The sequence below is a fragment of the Pan paniscus genome, chromosome 6 (genome assembly GCF_029289425.2).
Source record: "Pan paniscus chromosome 6, NHGRI_mPanPan1-v2.0_pri, whole genome shotgun sequence".
Lineage (NCBI taxonomy): Eukaryota > Metazoa > Chordata > Mammalia > Primates > Hominidae > Pan > Pan paniscus.
Window position 1 is genome coordinate 19,555,889 of NC_073255.2, and position 22,710 is coordinate 19,578,598.

Consider the following 22,710-nt stretch of genomic DNA (forward strand, 5'->3'; position numbering starts at 1 on the left):
CTACTTTAGTTTTTCAATTTGTAACTTTCCATGAATACCCATCACCTCGTCAAGCCATCTCAAGATTCCCAGGCATATAATTCAATGTGTTGTGAAATGGCCCAAGTTAGTTTTATCATTGGTGATGTTGTCACTAATAAAGGGAACTATTTACTGAGTGCCTAATATGTGGCTGAAATCATGGTAGTAGCTTTAACACATATTATCTCACATTATTCTTACGTGAACGCTGTGAGGTAGAGTGCATTTTCCCCACTTTACAGATTAGGGACCGCCTTACAGATTTTAACTTCCCAGAGTTTCATAACCAGCAAGACAAATCCATCTTCCTGTTTCTACAGTGGTAGCTTACAAACTATTTTTGTTCAAGGCCAATCATAAAAGTGTAAGAAAAATAATTTACATCTTAACACAGCACACACACACGCACGCACGCACACACACGCACACACACATTAGTGGGATTCATAATTGCCCAAATATTTTCTTTTCTATATTAACCTACTCATATTCTATCCTATTCTGAAAATTTTTCTCAAACACCATCTAAATTGAATTTACTAGGCACCAATGGATCAAAAATCACAGTTTGAAAAAACACGGCTTTGGGTCTTTCCATCCTTTTATATTTTTATTTATTTTTATTTTTTTGAGATGGAGTCTCGCTCTGTAACCCAGGGGCTGGAGTGCGATGGTGCGATCTTGGCTCACTGCAACCTCTGCCTCCTGGGTTCAAGTGATTCTCCTGCCTCAGCCTCCTGAGTAGCTGGGATTACTGGTGCGGGACACCACGCCCAGCTGATTTGTGTGTGTGTGTGTGTGTGTGTGTGTGTGTGTATGTTTAGTAGAGATGGTGTTTCACCATGTTGGTCAGGCTGGTCTCGAATTCCTGACCTCATGATCCATCCACCTCGGCCTCCCAAAGTGCTGGGATTACAGGCGTGAGCCACCATGCCCGGCCCCTTTCTTTTTAAAATGAAGTCTTATTTATTTCAAATGTGGCTTTATGTTTTACATTAATTCTACTTCTGTTTATAAAGTTATCAACAGAGACATATATTGTAAATGGAATTTCCTTTTTAATAGAAGTATCAGTGTATGTCTAATACAAACTAATAGTTATTTATGAACCAAAGAAGGCAGGGAATTGAAGACAATCCTGAGCTTTAAAAAAAAAAAAAAATTACCGGAATAATTGAAACTAGCCAACTAAAGCTTAGCCAGCTGCAGGAATAAGCAGTTCCAACTTATGATAAAAAACATTTTGGCGCTGACCCTTGACATGACCATAATTTTCAGACTTGGAGAACACAGCACTTGAATTATGGTCGGATAAGCTATGACCTAACTCATCCTGCTGATGAGCTAATCCTCTTTTCCAATGTTTCCCCCTGTGGTACTGAAATGATTTAATCAGCTTGATTTAACTCCTTTATAGAAAAATTCAGAACAAAACAAAAAAGAAAGAAAAGAATATGCTCTGACATTTATTTGAAAGAAAGCCAAATATATTATAGATCTTCACTTATTTAGAACATGGCATGATCATTTGTACTTACACAACTAAGGTAGATGGTGTTTAATTATCAGCTTTCATCATACTGTACACAAACAATTGAGAATGTAAGGATCACATAATTTTGTCTTTTCTGTATGTAATGTATAAATCGAGTATGAATGTACACATATAATTTGTATTTAGCATCACGTTTTTGAAGGAATATGCTACTGTACTAAAATTATTTTTGTTTGGAAAAATGAGTAATATTTTCCATTTTCTTTTCATGAAATATTGTTAACTGAACATTTAAAGCTGTATCATGTATTTATTACATGAGATACAGTTAAATGAATATTTAAAGCTGTATCATGTATTTATTTCCATGAAATATTATTAACTGAATATTAAAGCTGTATCACATATTTAATTGTGTCACAGTTTTACATTTAAATAGCTTAAAGCTTATATAAAAGAAATATGGGAATATATTCAATCTATACATTGAAGAACTAATCAACTCTTCCTTAAGTCCAATAGCAGCCAAATTTGAGAGGTAAAATATATATTTTTGGAATGATTTATAGAGTGCACTGAAGAAGAAGATAAAATGTCAAAGACCTTTTATTATTATTACTTGATAAAAAGAAAATTGTAGAACAGGACTTAATTCTTTAAGACTATTCTTTTTTAAAAAGTTTGAGGCTCACAACAAAATTGAGACTGTACAGAGATTGAACACTGCTTTATATCTTTCCTTCATTTTCTTCACTCAAGTCTTGCTTACTTCAAATATCTCTCTGTGTTTCACATTAATTCTCCTTCTGTTTATAAAGTTATTACCCACTACACATGCATATTCCTCCCCACTACCAACATTCTCCACCAAAGTAGTACGTTAGTTACAACTGGTTAAACTACATTGACACCTCATTACTATCCAATCTCTATAATATACATTAGGGTTCTCTTTTTGTTGTATATTCTATGAGTTTGGACAGGTGTATAATGAAGTGTCTACCATTATAGTGTCTTTCAGAGAAGTTTCACTGCCCTAAAATATTTCTACTCTATTTATCTCTGCCCTCCCAATAACCTCTGAACCTTTTATTTTCTCCCTGATTTTGCCTTTCCCATAGTGTCATAGAGCTGAAATCATACAGACTGGCTATTTAGACTGGCTTTTTTCTGTTATTAATATGCATTTACATTTCCTCCATGTCTTCTTATGGCCTGATAGCTCATTTCTTTTTATCACTGAATAACGTTGCATTGTCTGGATGTACTACAGTTTACGCATTCATCAACTTGATTAAATTTTGAGGTGTATAATTAATAAAAAAGCTTGGCCAGGCACCGGAACTCATGCCTGCAATCCCAGCACTTTGGGAAGCCGAGGTGGGTGGATCACAAGGTGAAGAGATCAAGAACATCCTGGCCAACATGGTGAAACCTCGTCTCTACTAAAAATACAAAAATTAGCTGGACGTGGTGGTACAGGCTTGTAGTCCCAGATACTTGGGAGGTTGAGGCAGGAGAATTGCTTGAACCCAGGAGGCGGAGGTTGCAGTGAGCCAAGATCATGCCACTGCACTCCAGCCTGGGCGGCAGAGTGAAACTGTCTCAAAAATAAATAAATAAATAAATAAAAATAAAATAAAAATAAAAAAACTCACAGATTTATTCCTGCTCCCACCACCTCCCCAAGATCAGCCCACTTTTTAAAAATGTTTCTTTATATTATGTTTTCATTTAGTTTTCTGAAAGCAGACCCTGGTCCTCAATCTATCTCCATAGGAGTTATTTTTACAGCCTACTCTACCCTTTATTTATTTATTTATTTATTTATTTTTTTTTTTTTTCTTTTGCCCTTTCCCTAAATCTGGCTGAAGCTCACTACTTATCTTCCTTGATTGCAGTTCACTATCCTGAAGAAAAGTCCTTTTTCCTTTTAAGAAGTTTCCACTAATCTAATGGTTATTCAGAAGCTTAGGAGACAACATGTACGGCAACCAAAAAGTTGCAAGCCTGACTTCTTGACTACAGCTGAGATGGTAAAATGATAACATGAAATAGTAAGTGAGATCCTTTCTAGCAGCAATAGCCTCTGGTGAGGAAGCTCAAAATTCTATTTTTAATTAACAAAGGCCAATTTTACACACCCAGTCATCAGTGAAATTCTCTCTTTACAACTAAAATGAAACATAAAGCTGGGCAAAACAAAAGGGTTGGTTTGTTTGTTTTTTGGCCTCAAGTGATCAGAGCTAAATATTGCTTCAGAGTAAATATTGCAATTGACACTTTCAGTAGTATAATCTGCAGATTCTTCTACTTGCCCTAGGCTATACTACTTTAAATATTTCATCACAAAAGTGAAGCAAATGTGTGTGTGTATATATATGTGTGTGTGTGTACATACACATATACACATACACATATATATGTGTATCTATATACTACAATAGTACAAAATAAAGTGAAAAATAAGCATTGTAATTAGAGCGTATTAGTCTTTTAGGAATAATTATCTTGTACTTAGCATTTATTTCTGTTAAAATAAGTTCATTATATAAACACATACATACATACACACATACACATTCTTTTCTTCAAAGCTTTAGTTATAAAAAGTAGTTAGCATTAGTCATATCAAATGTTGCCTACTATTATCATATTTCTAAGCACATGATTTTCATTATACTCCAATCTAGACACTTCATTTCTTGAAACAATAACCTCAAAAGTTGTATTTAATAGATAATTTTAATTCCAGCTTCAGGTTCAATTATTAGCAGATAAGTTTTGGGTACCTGTTAAATTAGTGCCTCTGGTCCAGTTTGTTTTATTTTCAAACACTTGCATTTCATATAATGTAAACAGTGACATTTTCTCTATTTCTTAATGTAATAGTCAAAAACAATAACATGGATCACATTTCTAAATTTATAAGGCAATACAACACTGGCAATTTAGCTTTTTCTTTTAAAATATTGGTTCAATTTACAGAAACGTATCAGATTTATTTATCACATAGTGTAATTATATTTCCAACATCCATACTATTGGTCATAATGAGTAGCACAGAAAATCAGAATAAAAATAGTTGATATTAGTATTGTCATATATTTCATGATTTTTACACTTAATCTTTCAACTATGCTTGTTGTAGTATATTATAATTATCTTTCATTCTTTATGTTTACCCAAACCGGCAGCAAAATTAGGTAGATGGCATTTTCAGTGAATAAGAAATGTAATAGAGATGGTGATTCCTTATAAAGAGAAGACAGACTGTGAGATACAGTCCCTGATATGAAACTGGGATCAGACAAACCTCTCTGAGAACATACTCTGGTTTTCATCTGTTTGGACATTGGCAAAAACCCCAAACAAGCAATTACAGGGAGAAGGACTTAAAGTATAGGTCTTTGGGGATAATGTTTTAAGAGCAGAGTAACCTCTGTGAAGGAACAACATTAATAACAGCTCTGGTTGTGTGCAAACAATACTTTTGTACAGTGGTCTTATTTGACCCTACAATTCTGTTTTAAAGATGAGAAAGTGGAAAGTCAGTAAGTAAACTGTTCGTGATCATATACCAGTCAGTCAACAGAGCAAAAAGGTGAAGACAAATCATCTCATTCCAAACTTTGGGCTCTTTTTAAAAGCAGTAAAAATGAGATCTGTCTACACCAGTGTTATCCAATAAAATTTTCTGAAGGCTGAGTTCAGTGGTTCACACCTGTAATCCTAGTGTTTTGGGAGGCCAAGGCAAAAAGATCATTTGAGTCCAGGAGCTCGAGCCCAACCTGGGCAAAATAGGGAAACTTCATCTCTATAAAAAAAATTTTAAATTACCCATTGGGGTGGCATGCATTTGTAGTCCCAGCTACCTGGGGGGCTGAGCAAGAGGATCATTTGAGCCCAGCAATTCAAAGTTACAGTAAGCTACGATCACACCACTGCAGTCTGGGCAACAAACAGAGCAAGATTCTGTCTCTTGAAAACAAAAAACAAAAAACAAAAAAACTTTCTGCACTCTTCAATACAATAAAATTAACTACATATATCTATTTGACCAAAATTATTAATGAATTTAAATTTAAATAGCAATGGATAGCTAGTGGCTACCGTATCAGGTTGCGTAGGCTATATGCTGTATGCAGATGGATAATTGAAAGTTATTCAAATTATTCTCAGTAATTTGAATATATGTAAGTATGGGACAAAAATAATTAAACCACCACATATTAAAAGAGCCCATGATGCCAAATTTTCTGTATTTATCACATGAAAAGAAATTCCAATAATCTCCTTAAATTTCACTGTACAGATATTGTTCAGAATGTATAATATCTTTAAAACAAAAAGGATATGTTGGTTTGTTTTTTTTTTTTTGAGATAGGGTCTCACTCTCTGATGCCCAGGCTGGAGTTCAGTGGCATGTTCACTACAACCTCCACCTCCAGGGTTCAAGAGATTCTCCCACCTCAGCCTCCAAGAAGCTGGAATTACAGGTGTGAGCCACGACATCCAGCTAATTTTTGTATTTTTTGGTAGAGACGGAGTTTCACCATGTTGGCCAGGCTGGTCTCAAACTCCTGACCTCAAGTGATCTATGCACCTCGGCCTCCCAAAGTGCTGGGATTACAGGCGTGAGCAACCATGCACAACCAATATGTTGAAATTGAACTTTATGCTATGTATGCACACCAAAACATTGAAACATAATTTATTTAATGAATAATGGTAATGACTGGCATTTATTAAGCATGTATAATGTACACAATACTATTTCAAATGATGTACTTGCATCATGTTTTTCTTCAGTCTCACAATAGTTAATAAAATACATACACATATTATCCCCATTTTACAGCTAAGAAAACAGAGGTGAGAACAAGTTGCACAGGTACGACTCAAAATGCAGTCTGAATTGGAGTTTTATTATTTATTTATTTTTATTTATTTATTTATTTATTTTTGAGATGGAGTCTCACTCTGTCGCCCAGACTGGAGTGCAGTGGCGCAATCTGGGCTCACGGCAACCTCTGCCTCCCAGGTTCAAGCGATTCTCCTGCCTCAGCCTCCCAGGTAGCTGGGATTATAGGCACCTGCCACCACACCCAGCTAATTTTTGTATTTTTAGTAGAGACGGGGTTTTTTTATGTTTGCCAGGCTGGTTTCTAACTCCTGACCTCAGGTGATCCATGGCCTCCCAAAGTGCTGGGATTACAGACGTGAGCCACCGTGCCCGGCCAGAATTGGAGTTTTATACTCTAAGCATGATTCTGTGAGGCTGGACAGAGAAAAATAAATCAGAGGAAACTGTCTTCTGCCTCTCAATAAAAGACCTTTGTTTTAAGAGTCTGGTTTTCAAGACTCTTAAGGGTGGATACATTGATTAAATCATAAACATTTGAAAGAAAATTAGAAACCATAGCCAGAGCTAAGAACTCTAAATTTTCATCTTCCATTTGGCCCATGTCTTGGGCCATCCATCATAACATGTTTGTGAACATGTATTTATATGTGTGCTTGCATGTGTAAACATGCACATATATTTGCCAAATCTTTATGTATGATTTTTCTTATTGCTCATCTGTGTTTTTGATAGATATACAACTAGCCCTTTATAATCATAAACACAATAAATATTCAGGACCCTTAAGATTAGTCATGTAAAACCAGATCCCAGGTACTGAGGATAAAGCATGGAACAAAGCAGGAAAATCCCATTCCTACAGAGCTTTCATTCCAGGGGATCAAAGCAAGTGTCCAACACCATTGCATATTTTCTAGCTATGACTAGGTGTTTTTATGAGTGAAATAATGTTATGATGGATTTGGGCCTCTGCAGGGTATTAAATCTCTTATTTCCTTTTGCTAGAATATTACAAACTGTAAATAAATATTTTTGAACATGAAAGTACAAAAATGTTAAGACAACACTATTATTTAGTATGCAATCATTAAGATGAAAATACAGAAACTCCTGTGTGTTGGGTGAATAAATCTAATAATAAAGTAAAGGTGGAAAATTTGAGGACCAAATTTTACTTGGAATATTCAGATGGAAGAAAAAAGAAACCTGATTATTCAAGTCTAACATATTAAAAACCATTTGATGATTAAAGGAGAGACTTGAAGAGAAATCATCCCTTACTGGCAGTAATTATGTTAAAAACAGGACCACAAAATTATTGCAAGGAAGAGGTTGGCAGGATAAAATATTTTTTGAAGTAAAATAATCTGTGGATCATTACTTCTAATGATAATAATTAGAAGTATGAATTCAATACTACAGAGGTACATCAAATGTAAAGGTTGATATAAATAAATATGAATTGGCCAGTAGACAGAATTTATTTCATCTGTATTCCTGGAGCATTTCTGTGTCAGTAAGTTTATTACCTCAACAGTAATAAGTATGTCGACATTAAGAAATACACCAATGTATTTTAAATATCTACTGTGTGTCAGGAATTCCCCTATCTCATAGTCACACAAGCGTTCAGTGTTTTGGGGACCCTGTCTTTCCTTGTTTGCATTGTGGAAACTGAAATAACTTATCAGTTATAAAAGACCTGTTAAGGTACAGCACAGTAATAAAAAATACACATACACACATATATATTTAATATCCTCAAGACAGTCCTAATAAGAGAAATATCTTCTCAGCACAATTAATGAAGTATACCTTTCAGCAAGAACATTCAGTAAGTCTATTTGGTGAAAGAACATTTCTCCCAAGTTTCAAGTATCTCATTCTCATTGTACAATTTTCTGTTCTTAATTGATTAACTTCCTGACAGACATTTTCCTTTTCTATCTAAAATAAGTACTTGGGGTGTGACTCAAATGCACAGAAAACATAAAATGACATAATCCTCCTATTGATATTATAGCTTATTCATATGTGTAGCATCACAGTGCAAATTAACCATTGCCTCATCAAACAAGCAATGGGAGAGTTGGGGACCAATGATAAGGCACCTAATTTTTTTCAGAGATAGCTGTTACTACTCTCAATCTGAAATATCTTCTGGACCCTTTTATACCGTCAGCCTCCTTCTCCTTCATGATAGCTTCCACCTCACTAGCAGTGTAATTATTTTCTGGCTTAAAATCTCATAATGGCTTTCCAATTTCTTCTGGATAAAATTCACAACTTAGCATGACAGGCAAAACTCTTCCCCACCTGGCCTTGGCTACCTCTCTCGCCTCTTCTGCAGAAGCACAACTGGAGTCCAGGCCAGATCCAGACCTCTCAGTGCTCCTAACAAGTCTATCTTCCTCCAGTCTCCTACGGTCCTTGGGGCTTTGACCTTGCCAGGCCCTCTTTCCTCATTCCACTCCAGGCCATGCCCGATACTTACAAGGTCATGAGCATCATCTGCTCTGGGATGAACAGAAATGACCTTTTTGAACTCCTATCTTAGTTTAAGTGAATCATGAGGATCCCACATTCCCAGTCATCTTCAGCCTCAAGCTGCACTTTCCAGCCTCCTTTTTTTTTTTTTTTTTTTTTCTCTGAGATGGAGTCTCGCTCTGTTGCGCAGGCTGGAGTGCAGTGGCGCCATCTCAGCTCACTGCAACTCTGCCTCCCAGGCTCAAGCAATTCTCCTGCCTCAGCCTCCCGAGTAACTAGGATTACAGGTGTGCACCACCACGCCCAGTTGATTTTTGTATTTTTAGTAGAGACGGGTTTCACTATGTTGGCCAGGCTGGTCTCAAACTCCTGACCTTGTGATCCCCCCACCTCAGCCTCCCAAAGTGCTGGGATTACAAGCATGAACCACTGTGCCAAGGCTCCAGCCTCTTTTTGTATACATTTTTGCCAATACTACTTACTACCATCTGATATGGTACACGTATTTACTTTTCTGTATGTCTGCCTCTCCCCACTAGAATGGAAACGGGTTTCATTTTCTTTTCTTTTCTTTTCTTTTTTTTTTTTTGATGGAGTCTCACTCTGTTACCCAGGCTGGAGTGCAGTGGCGCCATCTTGGCTCACTGCAAGCTCCGCCTCCTGGGTTCACGCCATTATCCTGCCTCAGCCTCCCGAGTAGCTGGGACTACAGGCGCCTGCCACCACATCCGGCTAATTTTTTTGTATTTTTAGTAGAGACCAGGTTTCACCATGTTAGCCAGGATGGTCTCGATCTCCTGACCTCGTGATTCGCCCACCTTGGCCTCCCAAAGTGCTGGGATTACAGGCATGAGCCATCATTTTGCTCACTGATGTATCCCTAACAACTCGAACAGTAAATATCAATTTATAAGTGATGAATTTTGAATCAATGAATACTGAATGTCTTACAGTTCATACATTGCCCTTTGATGGGACATTAAAAAATTTTTGAATAGAAATGTATATGTTGATTTCTCTCCTTGGAACTCCTTTCACATCCTTTCCCACCCTTACTTACTCCCCTCTCCAACTTTACCTGGATAACTCCAATTTACACTGGATGACTCCTGCAACGGTTCACCTCCTCTTTTCCTCTAGTTTTATTTGGGCTCCTGTAGGCACCTCACTCTTTTCTCCACATAGTCAGTTCAAAAGTGGTTTACAATATTTATTTTATTATAATATAATTGAACACATAATTGTTCATCTTTTTGCTTGACTTTAAAGGATCCTCAGCTTTCCTGTGGAAGTTCTAGCATATAATGAATTTAAATAAATAGATAGATGCATGAATTAATGAATGAATAAAATAAATTACTAAATGGCACATCTATCAATTGAGTGCCTATTATTATTTAAAGGGGGCTAGGAAAATCTTCTCTTTCTTTCTTATAAAACAATTAGGAAGAAACAACAACAAAAATTGTTACGCTGACCTGCAACAAGTACCAGACATTTTCTATTACAGATGCAACATTTTGGACATTGTGTAGTCCAACAGAAACAAACAGTATGAGTGTTTAAATGAGTTAATATACTATATTACGTCCTATTTTAATTACTATATTATTAAAGAAACTAACAGTTACTAATAATTGCTGTTGATTGCTATCTTATATGTAAAGAAAGGTAATTTCTCTGAAGGCAGTTAATTCAGTTAATGAATACTAAATGGTTGGAGTTGGCATGGGTGGGGATGGAGAAGGGACAGGGATGCTACAAGGGACAAATGGTGTCTTGTAAAAGTACCAGAGTGCCAGGGTTTCTTCCCAGTTGCACACTCCAGGTGTGCCATCTTATTAATCATTGAATTCCTAGTATGGAACGCACCACGTGCTATTTAATTAACAGTGACACTTTAGCTGAGGCTTTAAGGAAGCATTGGGTTTTCATGCGATAAGGGCAAAGAAACATTATGTAAGAAAACTCAGTCCTGAGTGAGAAAAGCAGGTTTAAGTCACAGCAAATAGTTGGATATGGGGTGCACAGGGCAGGGAGATGGAGCGAATAGGGTTGTAGGCAGATGCTATAGCCTACGTGACATGGTGCTTCATGGCCATGGAACTCTAATTTTATCACCTTCTTCACTGTGACTCTGGATCCTGGAGTCTCATAAAGGTAACTTCAGGTGGGAATGAATGTCTCAAAAGGTGGGGATGACTGCAACTCCATGTACTCATGTATCTCCTGCACCCATGCCCTTCACTAAAGCAACTCTGCTTTAGCTAGCTTTACATATTGAGAATTTAAGTTTGCTTGAAAAATAAGTTTAATTAAAAAATGCTCTGACAGTTGACAGTGAAGGCCTGAAATTTAGAAACCCAGGAGTAATATAATCAGGCTTCTGTTTGAAAGAATGTTTTGGAGATGGGAAGTCAGGGCCTGCTCTGAGAGCCTGCTAATTGATAGTTTATGATGAATTAAACTATGACACTGGCAGAACGTTTGGGAAGAAGCAGTTATAATGAGTACTAGAGATTATTTTGTGATTAACTAAATATGGGAAGTGACGCAGTGGAAGGTAGGAGGATTCTAGTATTTTAGGACTGGGAAGTGGATAGATTCTTGGAAGCTATTCACCAAAATAGAAGGTAGGAATAGTAGCAGGTTTGTGCAGAATCTAATGAACTTTCAAACACAGTTTGGTATCTAACTGTTTGAAAGATGTGGACATCCAGACAAAGTGTTCCATCTAAAATACAGTAAGTAAATATTATTTGTGAGCTGTGTAGGTTGTGTGGGGAGTAACTGAGGTACGTTATGTCTGACAGTGCCAATTTGTTATATGATGCAAAAAGAGTCATGTGTTGAAATGAGAAGACATTTAAATAAACTTTAAAACGGTTAAAAAATCAACATAATTGATCTAGGATACAGTGCCAATAATAAATAATTTTTACATTGTTTTAAAAAAACTGAACAAGTGTTAAGGTCATATAAACATCGGGTAGTAGGAATTTATAGTGACAGATATCTGCATATTTATTAAATTTCTCTTAGGTTATGTTGAGTGTTCAAGTTGTAGGGACTGATATGGGAGATGACAATTTTGATTGACGGTTGAGGTTGTGAGCCTCAACCATCTTTCTGCAACCATGTTGTAGAAAAAGAAAGATTCCAACTGATTTTAAAAGTGTATAAAGAAGGAAATTAACAAATGGTGGGCCCCAAGGATGGAAGCAATATCAGAAATTGGTCATTGAACTGGCAGAGACGAGAGATTAGAGACCTGACATTTGCAATAACGCAGAAGTGGTATGAAAAAGCTGGAGAGATAATGCATTAGCGATATCTTCAAAAATCAAAAGTCAAATACGGAAACAGTAGTAGTGACATCATTTTTAAATAGGTGATAAGAGGCACTTATATTACAACAAATTATATTACAAAAATAAGTCATCTTCTTCATGAAATGCCAAATGGATCATTACATATTACAGTCAAACAAAACCCAGCTATACATACGCATATGTATAAATACATACAACCTTTATGCCTATTTATAATTATTTTTAAATTTTTATTCTATAAAAACTAAATGTTTCGCTTTTACTATGTATCCTGTAATTGATTATCATTCAGTAGTGAGCATAATTTTTTTTTCCTTTTCAGTTTTGTTTTTTCTTGAGAAGCCCTTATTTTTTAGTTGCTATATAGAGTAAAAGACTACCTACTCTATTCCTGCTGGAACTGTGGTAATGAAATATGGTGAACTATAACAGCATAAACCAAACCAGATTGTAGCCCCTCTCTGTTCAAAAGTCTGTTATTTTTCAGCCACAAAAACACCTCGTTATACATTAGATAACAGATTATTGCAAAGCAAGATTCTATGAATGGAAAGGCATTTCTTTTGTCAGTTTCTGAGTCAAGGCTACTTCAGCCTTGAAAATTTTATTGTTGTCTATTGTTCCTTCTTCCTCAGGAAAAAAAAATAACTATCAAAGGTGGGTCTGAAAAAAAAATAGGGTTAGATATAGTCCTGGGCAAGACACTATGTACTTAGTTGTAAAATGTGGAGGCCAAGCTTTGAAAAGGAATTAGAGTTTAATTAATCATTGCTGCATGAGGATTACAAAGCCCATATTCCTTTCATGTAGTCTGTGTAGAATGCGTAATTTTCCCAAATTCAAGTACAATCTGTTTTTCCTTTTTTTTTCCATTTTGAAACTTGATTTGATTTTTACCCCTAATAAATCTGCCATCTTCTATTCAGTAGATAATATAGGCTATTAGAAGAAAAGGAAGTTTTAGGTTTGAATTTCTTACAAAATCACGTAAATTATCAGAATTGTTCTCTTTCTTCCATATGTGATACAGTTATTTAGCCAGACAACATTATCCAGAAATATTTTCTCTTCTTTCTCAAAACTCAAGGGCAATATTGTATCATGTAGAATTAAATACAGGACAACTTTCTTATTTAATTCAATTTAAGGTATGTGTGTGATACATTTATAGCATGCAGCAGAGAACAAGGAAGTTTTAATTTCTAGAATCATTTTAAAATGTTCAACCCAAAACACTATTAAACTGTAATACTACACATTAAGAATAGATCCACTGAAACTCATTCCGAGAAAAACAGCAAGTGCGGTGAGGCCTCTCAATTCATGATTGAAAGAGAATTATTTAAGAATCTAAAAATATTTTCTAAGAAGAGAAAAATGATGATAAACGTATTAGTCACCATACATCTTAAAGGGCTATCATGTGGAATATGTACACTTGTTTTAAAAAAGCTTCTATCAACATGTGATTACTTTATGAAAAATATGTTACATCATTAATAGATGGGAAGGCCAGACGCCATGGCTCATGCCTGTAATCTCAGCACTTCGGGAGGCTGAGGCGGGCAGATTGCTTGAGGCCAGGCATTCGAGACCAGCCTGGTCAACATGGTAAAACCCTATCTCTACTAAAAATACAAAAATTGGCTGGGCATTTTGGCATGCTCCTGTAGTTCCCAACTACTTGGGAGGTTGGGGCAGGAGGATCTCTTGAATCCAGAAGGCAGAGGTTGCAGTGAGCCAAGATCATGCCACTGCACTCAAGCCTGAGACCCTGTCTCAGAAAGAAAGAAAGAACAAAAGAACGAAAGAACAAAAGAACGAAAGAACGAAAGAGAGAAAGAGAAAGAAATAAAGAAGAAAGAAAGAAAGAAAGAAAGAAAAAGACAAAAAGAAAGAAAGAAAGAAGGGAGGGAGGGAGGGAAGGAGGGAAGGAAGGAAGGTGGGAGGGAAGAAAGGAAGGAAAGAAGGAAGGAAGAAAGAAAGGGAAGCAGTACAACATAAGGCTTAATATTATGGACTCTTCGTCATATTGTCTAAGTTTCATTTATGGCTCAACCATCTATTTCTTAATTACATGTTCTTGCATTTTTATTTATCATAATGTCCATTATTGAACTTATCTCTATACCAACACGTGTGTGTGTGTGTGTGTGTGTGTGTGTGTGTGTGTGTGTGTGTGGTGTGTGAAATGGAGTCTCGCTCTGTTGCCAGCCTGGAGTGCAGTGATGCGATCTTGGCTCACTGCAACCTCTGCTTCCTGGGTTCAAGTGATTCTCCTGTCTCAGCCTCCCAAGTAGCTGGGAATACTGGCGCCTGCCACCATGCCCGGCTAATTTTTTTTTGTATTTTTAGTAGAGACGGGGTTTCACCATGTTGGCCAGGCTGGTCTCAAACTCCTGACCTTGTGATCTGCCCACCTCAGCCTCCGAAAGTGCTGGGATTACAGGCATGATCCACCGTGTCCGGCCTCTATACCAACAATTCTATATTCTACTTTGTGATACTAGAGCTGGGACTCTCTAGACTTGTGGCTCTCCTGGGATCCCTGAGCTCCTTGCAGGAGATTTTTAAGGTCAAAATAATTTTCATAATGGTATTAAGATATTATTTGCTTTTCTTACTCTTATTCTCTTTTGAATGTACAGTGAAGTTTTCAAGAGGCTATATGACATATGATCCAGCAACAGAAACATAGCACCAGATATAATTTACCCAGCTGTCTTCCATGAAGCCAGGCATTAAAGAGATTTGCAATTATGCAAAACAATGCTACCCTTCTCACTATTTTTTGTTTGTTTTTGAAAATAGTTATTTTTCATAAGAATGGGTTATTTTTTGTTAACAGGTAGTGGTTTGATTCTTGTTATTTTTGGAATGTCTCATCTTTAATATGGTAAATATCAATAGATATCATCCACATAAACATAAGTTCCTTCAGGTCTTCAATTTTTAAGAGTTCAAAGAGTCCTGTGATCAAAGAGTGAGAAACACTGCTGCAGACATTTCTTCATTGCCAGTGGATTCCTGTTCTATCCATAGAGGGCACTAGAGACAGACGAGAAGGCACAGGGGTTGGGGTGGTGGGGTGGGGAGTCGCGGGAGAAGGGGCTGGACCCAGCAAGAGAACCTGCTGCTCCTGTTGAATCTCTGCAGCGTTTCAGCCCGGTAGCAGGTTGTCTCTACCTGCAGACTCTAAAGCAGTGTAGGCTGTAGTCTCTAGCTCATGTCCACACCAACAAAAGCACAATGAGCTCCCTGCTAAGCAATCTGGGACAGGCCACGGTGATGCACCCTCCTCAGAGGTCTGAGTTCCTGGGCTATAGACTAGTCTTGAATTCCCCAGTTACCAGAGGCAGCCAGGAAGTATCACTTCCACAAAAGTCCAAGGGCTAGGTTTGCTAGGCAACCCCTCACCTCAGAATTTCATCCTAGCTCCAAGGAATCCTTTCCTCAGGGCTTCTAGGTGGTGATTACTGCCATCTAAGGGCAGCACATGTTTCCTTGAGTCTATCTACATCACCTGTCTTCTCTTTTTGCTTTTTCAATCCTTTGAAACAGCTTAACCAATTACACTGTTTTACATTGGGTAATACAGTGAAATTTCTCTTTTCTTGACTGGAGGGAGATTGATACAACAGGTATTAATGTAAGTATGCATCTCTAAAAAGCTACCCATAATGAGAGAAACACCATCTCTACGGTGACACAAATTTACAGTATCTAAAAGAAAAATCAAATCTCTGTTCTGAGCTTACAAATCTAAACATGTGAAAGTATATTGGCAATTAGCAAAATAGATATTAAATATTATACCTTTTTAGATATAGTTGCTTTGTGACCACATTTTCAAATACTCAGCAATCTATACGTATCTAGTTATTTAACAAGAGCAGTTTTCCAAATTTGATGGAAATACGTCTTCAAATTATTACCTATACATAGAATTCTAAAGCAAGTGATAGATAAGGATAAATTATATTTTCTCTAATTAGCTATAATTTTACTGGAAACATTTTAAATGATTCACACAATCTTATTGTGAAAGTCTAAACCCTGTAACAAAACAATTTTTATGCAAATCATCATTCATCTTTTATGATAACTAGATATTTATTTAGCCTTTGAAATTTGTACTATATAAATGTTTAAAGTAAGTAAACTTACCGCCTGATAGGAGAGCAGGCTTAATTTTTACCATTGGACTAGAATGAGGAAACTTGTTGCTAAATGACATGAAAAGGTGTGCAGTGAAATCATCAGGAAGCTCGGCTTCCAGGAATGTCTTCATGAATAGTTTGAAACCTTCAAAATCTATTGTCTGGAAAAAAAAATGTAAACATGTATTTTAAGATCCAACCAAATGTTAAAATTCTGTGCTGTGTTCAAAATCATTAGAAGTAGAAATGACCTCAAACCATTTTTATATCCAAGTTTAACAAATGGAAAGTGCCTATTTGAGAAATAGGGTGGGCCGTCCTGGGCTGACATTGGCAATGGGATATGTTTGTCTTACCTGTGATGGCATAGCAGGAAGAGGAAGAAGTTTCTAGTTAGATATTTCTATTTCCACAGTATCTCTAATGCCTTGAAAAATGTACTGTTTGAAACTTAGTTTCCTCCTCTCTAAATTGGGAATAATAATCCCACCCCATATAATTGTTGCAGTGATTAAATCAGGCGATCACTGTGAACAAGCCAATACAGAGTCATAAATACACAGCAGGCACTCAGAGAGAAAGGAATTTTCCATATTTTTTGCTTGTCACTAATGGTGATTATCGCTTTTGACAATGTAAAAAGAGGTTAACCTTAATGTTTCAACTAAATGCCAAGATCTATTGATAAACCTAAAACTTCATATGCAGACTTTCCAAAGAAACATATTTTAAGATTTTACTCTCTGATACTCATTGCAGAACTATATAAATGATTAGACATTTATTTGGAGAGAATTGTGGTGGTGGTAAGGATCTCCATGCCCATTAGGGGAAATGGTGATGGAAGACAACTTCCAACCTCAAGCTTAATGAGAGCGTTTCACAGGAGCCATAGTGAAGAGCTTGGTTTCTCCTTGCAGATGAAGGCAGTGAACCAGGATCTGACTGCGCCTAGGAAATTGAGGACAAGCACATGGGTGCTTTGGGGACAAAGGCAAGAAAATGGTACTGTTTTAAGTTGGCCAAAACTCCTCGCTTTGGACTGCAGGAACAATGGTGCATGAGTATTTTCTGGGAAACAGATGTAGACCACATGGAGGAGAAGGCCAGTGGAGTGGTCTTGTGTTCTCTCCAGTAGGGCATTTGAAAGGACTAGAAGACCTACAGAGAAGAGGCTGGAATAAAGCCACATATGTCCAGATCAAGAGAGTGCAAGGGATGGGCTTTATAGGGAGCCCTTGAAGGCCAATTTTTTTTTTTTAACCCAGTTTAATGTGCTGAGATGCAAGAGGAAATTTGGCTGGCTGATGCTCTTAGTTTTGTTCACATTGCTGGCAGGTAAGAATAAAATTAACTTTGGAATAGAAAGTTTGTTTTTCCTATGTAATAATACTGGGGGAAGGACATGGAGATTGACCGAATTTATTATTGTATTATTTGGGACAAACCTAATATTAAATGTGACATTCAGGAATATCATTAGACATAGTAAATTTTTATAGATTTGATCATGTGCCAATTAAGTTTACATACAATGTTTGCTTTTTACCTAATAGAATCTCAGGCAATAAAACCAAACACTTTATTTATCAATAGTCCCAAGATTCTGCCTATACCTTAATCTAACTTTTTTATTTAGTTTCACTTTGCTTATTGATTCTCACAAGGACACTTCACATATTTATTTTGGTGGCAGTAAAAAGACTTCATTTTCTTCTATATTTCATAAATTACCACCACCACCATAGAATATTGTCAATTCTAGCCCGGGAGGTGGAGGTTGCAGTCAGCTGAGATTGTGCCACTACACTCCGGCCTGGCGATAGAGTGAGACTCCGTCTCAAAAAAAAAAAAAAAAAAAGAATATTGTCAATTCTAGTAGTAGAGTGAACTATATAACTAAAAACTCTGAATAATATAAAAAATGTGAAGAATAGCCTCAGGTAGGAGAAGTACTTCCGAAAAAGCAATTTGCTACAATGAATTCAGCCAACACTTAAAAACATGGCGATTAGGCCAACAGTCAGACACGGGATCCAAATAGTTTCCTTGAAAAGGAACACCTACTCTTACTAAGAGAGCTCCTTAGAGATGACCTATTAAAGAGAAGTATTCCACATTCATTTGGGTGAGTGACCAAAATTGATAGCTAATCTTCAACATGTATGAAGGCCCATGAGGAACCAGGAGTTGATTTTATTGCAAAGTTGCAGGAAGTCCGTGGGATGAAAATATTCACAAGCATTGTGGTTAGAAGCAAAGTTACTTATGGTAGCACTTCCTTCTGTTCCTAGGTCTTCCATAGTCAGTATTTTGTTGAGCAACATAACAGATGATAAGGAGCATGGTCTTTGAAGTCAGACTACCTGGATCAACTCTTGAATCCAACACAAGCTGTGTGACTGTGGACAATTTAAGCTCTCTGCGCCTCAATTTCTTCGTCTATAAAATGAGAATAATAGCACCTACTTCTTGATTTGTTAGGAGGAACATATTATTTACTATTTTTAAAGCATCTGAATGACATCTGGCACATAGTAAACATTGTATGTAATTAAATAAATTTTTGTGTAAAGAATATCCATTTTAAAAATTCATAATTTGAAACAATATTTGAAGAAGAAGCCTCAAAACCACATTACTTCACATGTTCTCATATGCATTTAACAAACCATGCATGGTTCATTGTTGTCCTTGTTGCTGCTTTAAAATCTGGTAGTAAAATGTGAACTTCCAGAAGTAGTAAAGGACTAGAAATTGATGAAAGTTTTTCTCTGGATCTGCTTTTGGACCATAATTATACCTTAAAACAGCTCTTTCAAGCCAAGACTTTAACTTGGTAACATAACAAACAAACAAAACAAACAAAAACAAAGAGTTCAGAATAAAGCAATTGTGTTTCAAATTCTAATACTTCCACTCACCACCTAACTGATAAGGGGCAAGGAATTTATCTGCTCTTTTGAAGGAAAAATATGCCAAGTCCCAAGTGTATACTCTTTACAGAGCCTTTCAGAACCCATGTCGATGCTCATTAAAATCGCTGCCTGTAATTTAACGATGAAAGCCAGAAAAATAACCAACCAAAAGGAAAAATGAACTTTAATATCTAACGATAGAGGCAGGACACAGACAAATGTCTAGGCAGGTAAGGGAAGGTCCCCGGAGAACCTCCAACCTGCCCAGGTCACTGTGCACAGGAGGCCTGTCTAAACACGCCCATGGTGAAAAATTCTGTCCCATAACACATGCTCAGTAAGGGAAATAAATCAGTGTGGGGTGGCTCAGACTAAGGGCTCACATGTGCACTGGAAAAATGGGGTGGAGCTACCAGAAATTCATGCTCTATGCAGGGGAGAATCTTGGCCTCTTCAGCTCATGTGTGGTGGCCTGGTATTCAATTTGTGAGGTGGAAACCCGAATGCAGGACCCTCTCTTTGTTGAGAGCTTTCCTTTCTCTTAATAAATTCCACCCTCTTTACCCTTCAATGTGTCTGCATGCTTAATTTTTCCTGATCATGAGACAAGCACCCAGATTTAGCTGAATTAAGGAGAAAAATTCCTGCATCATTTGATGGCCTATATGGGGATATGAGGAAGAGTGAGTAAAATGTGAACCCAAGAATCTCTTTCACTTTCGTTTCTGGGCCTTCCAGTCCTCAGACTTTTTCTGAAGGCAGAGGAAACTGCACCCCTTGCGTCACTCTTGGATTTGGGAATGTCAGCCTCAGTCCAACCCAGTCTTTGCTATGGCATTTTTCTTCTTTTTTTTTCCAGGACTGTAATGGCACCTATCTTTTCTTTTACAATATCAGGAGTGTTCCATCCCAACCCCAACTGCTGCCACATAGGATAGATGTGGAAGTGGTGGCTCCCTGCCCTCCCCCACGTTCCCGCCCTGCTGGGGCACATGGCCCTGTGTCTGCTGTATGTACTTTCGGCATCCAACAGCCATGCAGGGCTGGACTGAGCCGCAGCTGCTGCCCAGGCCCCAGGGCAATCTTGGGGGCTAGAGGCCCTGTGCAGACAGCTGGCCAGCGTTCCCCGCCATGCATCCATACAGTCTTCCCCTCCCTTGGCCAAGGAGTCCAGCTCAGTGGGACAACAATTAAGTTTCTCTCTGTTTGCATAATAACAAGAGGTTTCTTCCCCAGGCATTTCCCTGCCCTACGCTTAAGCCTTTTTTTTTTTTTTTTTTTCTCCACCAGGTCAGGAGTTGATGGATTGGTGTGAAGGTAGTTACAGTTTTTGCTATTATCTAGATTGGCAGGGACCACAGTTGATTTTGCACCAACCTAGTAACACAGCCCTGTGAGTACAGGGGGCTTCTCAATGCCAGAGGATTTTTCTTGAAAAGTGTTTTATTAGGCCAGGACTCCAATTCACAGGACACCCTTTTCTCTCCCTTGTTTGAGAGGACCCAATTTTAGAGCTTTGCCTTAGCATTTGGCTTATGACAAGGAGGCAATTCTTTTGTCCCAAACTCAATTCCAAGCTTTGGGTTGAAGCCCTAGGAAAGAAAACTGGATCTTAGGGATCCAGAGGCAGACAACAATGGAAGTTAAAAGGCAAACACCACAGATGAGCATGACTAATTCCTGCTGATTAAGCCAAGCCTCCCATATCATGGATAGAGGTCATACTAGTATCCATGGCATAAATTAGGTGTAGGGAACTCAAAGGCTACTTATAGCAGGGGGAAAGGCAGTGAGTGCATGGGGAAGTGCGGATAATCCCACACCCTAGGCCCACCTGTTAACATGAGTGAAAGCTGCATTGACACCCATGGGTGGCACCCTGTTGTGGTCACCAGCCCTCAGGGATATAAGGATAAAAGAAGGAAAGAGGAAGCTTTTTCCTTCTCTCTCTCATGTACCCTGGGCATTCGATAGGAAGAGAAAGGAACCAAGGATGGCTTGCTCCTCTTTCTAGATGAGTAGCCATTCGTCTTCAGTCTGTGCACCTTACAGATGCATTCTGAGCTGGGGGGCTCCTTTGAAAAAAATGCCTTCTTTGTCCCCCTTGGTCCTCTCTTCACAGAAGGTTAATTGTGTCTCCATACTATAGGACACTCCTCTCGGATGCATCCTTCAAACTGTGAAAAGTTTATTTCTCAACCCTTAAACTGGTTGGCTTAGAATTGAGCTCAGGGGAGGGGAACCCAGAAGGCTGACATGCTGGCAAAGAGATAAAATATTTTTTAACAGTCAGACTTTTGGCCTCCATCTCCCTGTGCAAACCAGTAAAAGGAATTGTAAGAATCACTGTTAGATTCTCTGTAAAGTTTTGATTAATCAAAAAGTATTTATGAGGTTGGTCTCAAGCTGTAGCCAATCTGTTGTGCTTTGCATGTCTTTCTATATGGTTCTGTCAGAAAGAGGAGTACCTTAGGATGGGATAAGGACCTAGGACCCCACAGCCCACTGTTCAACTCAGCCTGGCAAACTGCCTAGTATGTTGTTTTTGTCTCCGCTATTTTACGGTGGCAGCCTGGGATCAATCCTGGCTTAGGGAATGAGTAGTTTCTGGCAAATACCTGTGTGACTTCTACCATTTGCTGATTCTCTCCTGCTCCATGAACAGCTTCTAGCTTTCTTTTGTGAATCTTCCTTTCTCTGAGCTACACTTAAAGGTTCTAGTTTTTGTAAAAACTGCTTACCACCTCTTTGAAAATACCTTGTATACTCGCAGTTAAATCATAACTTTTTGGGGCTTGTTGGTTTCACCTGTAAGGTTACTGTTGGTAAAGTTCAAAAGCCAGAAATATGAGTCATCTGGCATGGCTAAAGTTGGGTAGCTAGGGATTTAAAAGGATTTTCTTAAAGAACCCTCAAGTTAATTAAAAGTGGATATCCAAGCTATAGGTATATTTAAAAGACCTTTATGTTTTTTTCTTCATGGATCTTGTTTTTCTGAGAAAGATTTTTTCCCCAGTCAACTGAATTGTTTTCCTCCATTTTATCTTGCCACTCTTAATGAACTCATGAGAGACCCTAAGATAATTTCTGATGAACAGAGACTACTTGGGAAAAATGGAAAAGATATAATGTATTCCATTTTTGGAGAAACCTCTGTTTTCCTCATGGAACTCCAGTAACTAGAGGCAGATAGATCCCTTTCAAAATCTGTTTTTGTCTTCCACCTGTATCTGCTTATTAGGTACTGTTACCTCTGTTTCTTGAAGGGCTCCACCCTCAGGCCAATTATCCAATTAGGAGATTGGCAAATGAAAAATCTTACAACTACTGGATCTTCTTCTGTCTGTCTATGTAGTTATATATGTGATTTTTATATAAAAGCACTTTAATTAATTGGCCTAAAGAAAAATAAGTATTAGATCAAATATTT

General features: G+C 37.6%; 1 protein-coding gene across 21 annotated transcripts in view; it reads right to left on the minus strand.

The window, feature by feature from the left end:
* DGKB (diacylglycerol kinase beta) overlaps positions 1-22,710 on the minus strand; it is an 835,560-nt gene that overhangs the window by 574,557 nt on the left and 238,293 nt on the right. For 18 of the 21 annotated variants that reach the window (XM_034963734.3, XM_057302827.2, XM_057302829.2 and 15 more), the window contains one exon: positions 16,370-16,523. The exons of the other annotated variants lie outside the window; for them this stretch is intronic. In XM_034963734.3, the coding sequence (XP_034819625.1) occupies positions 16,370-16,523 (154 nt within the window). The remainder of the gene's footprint in view (positions 1-16,369; positions 16,524-22,710) is intronic. 21 annotated transcript variants of the gene reach the window in all.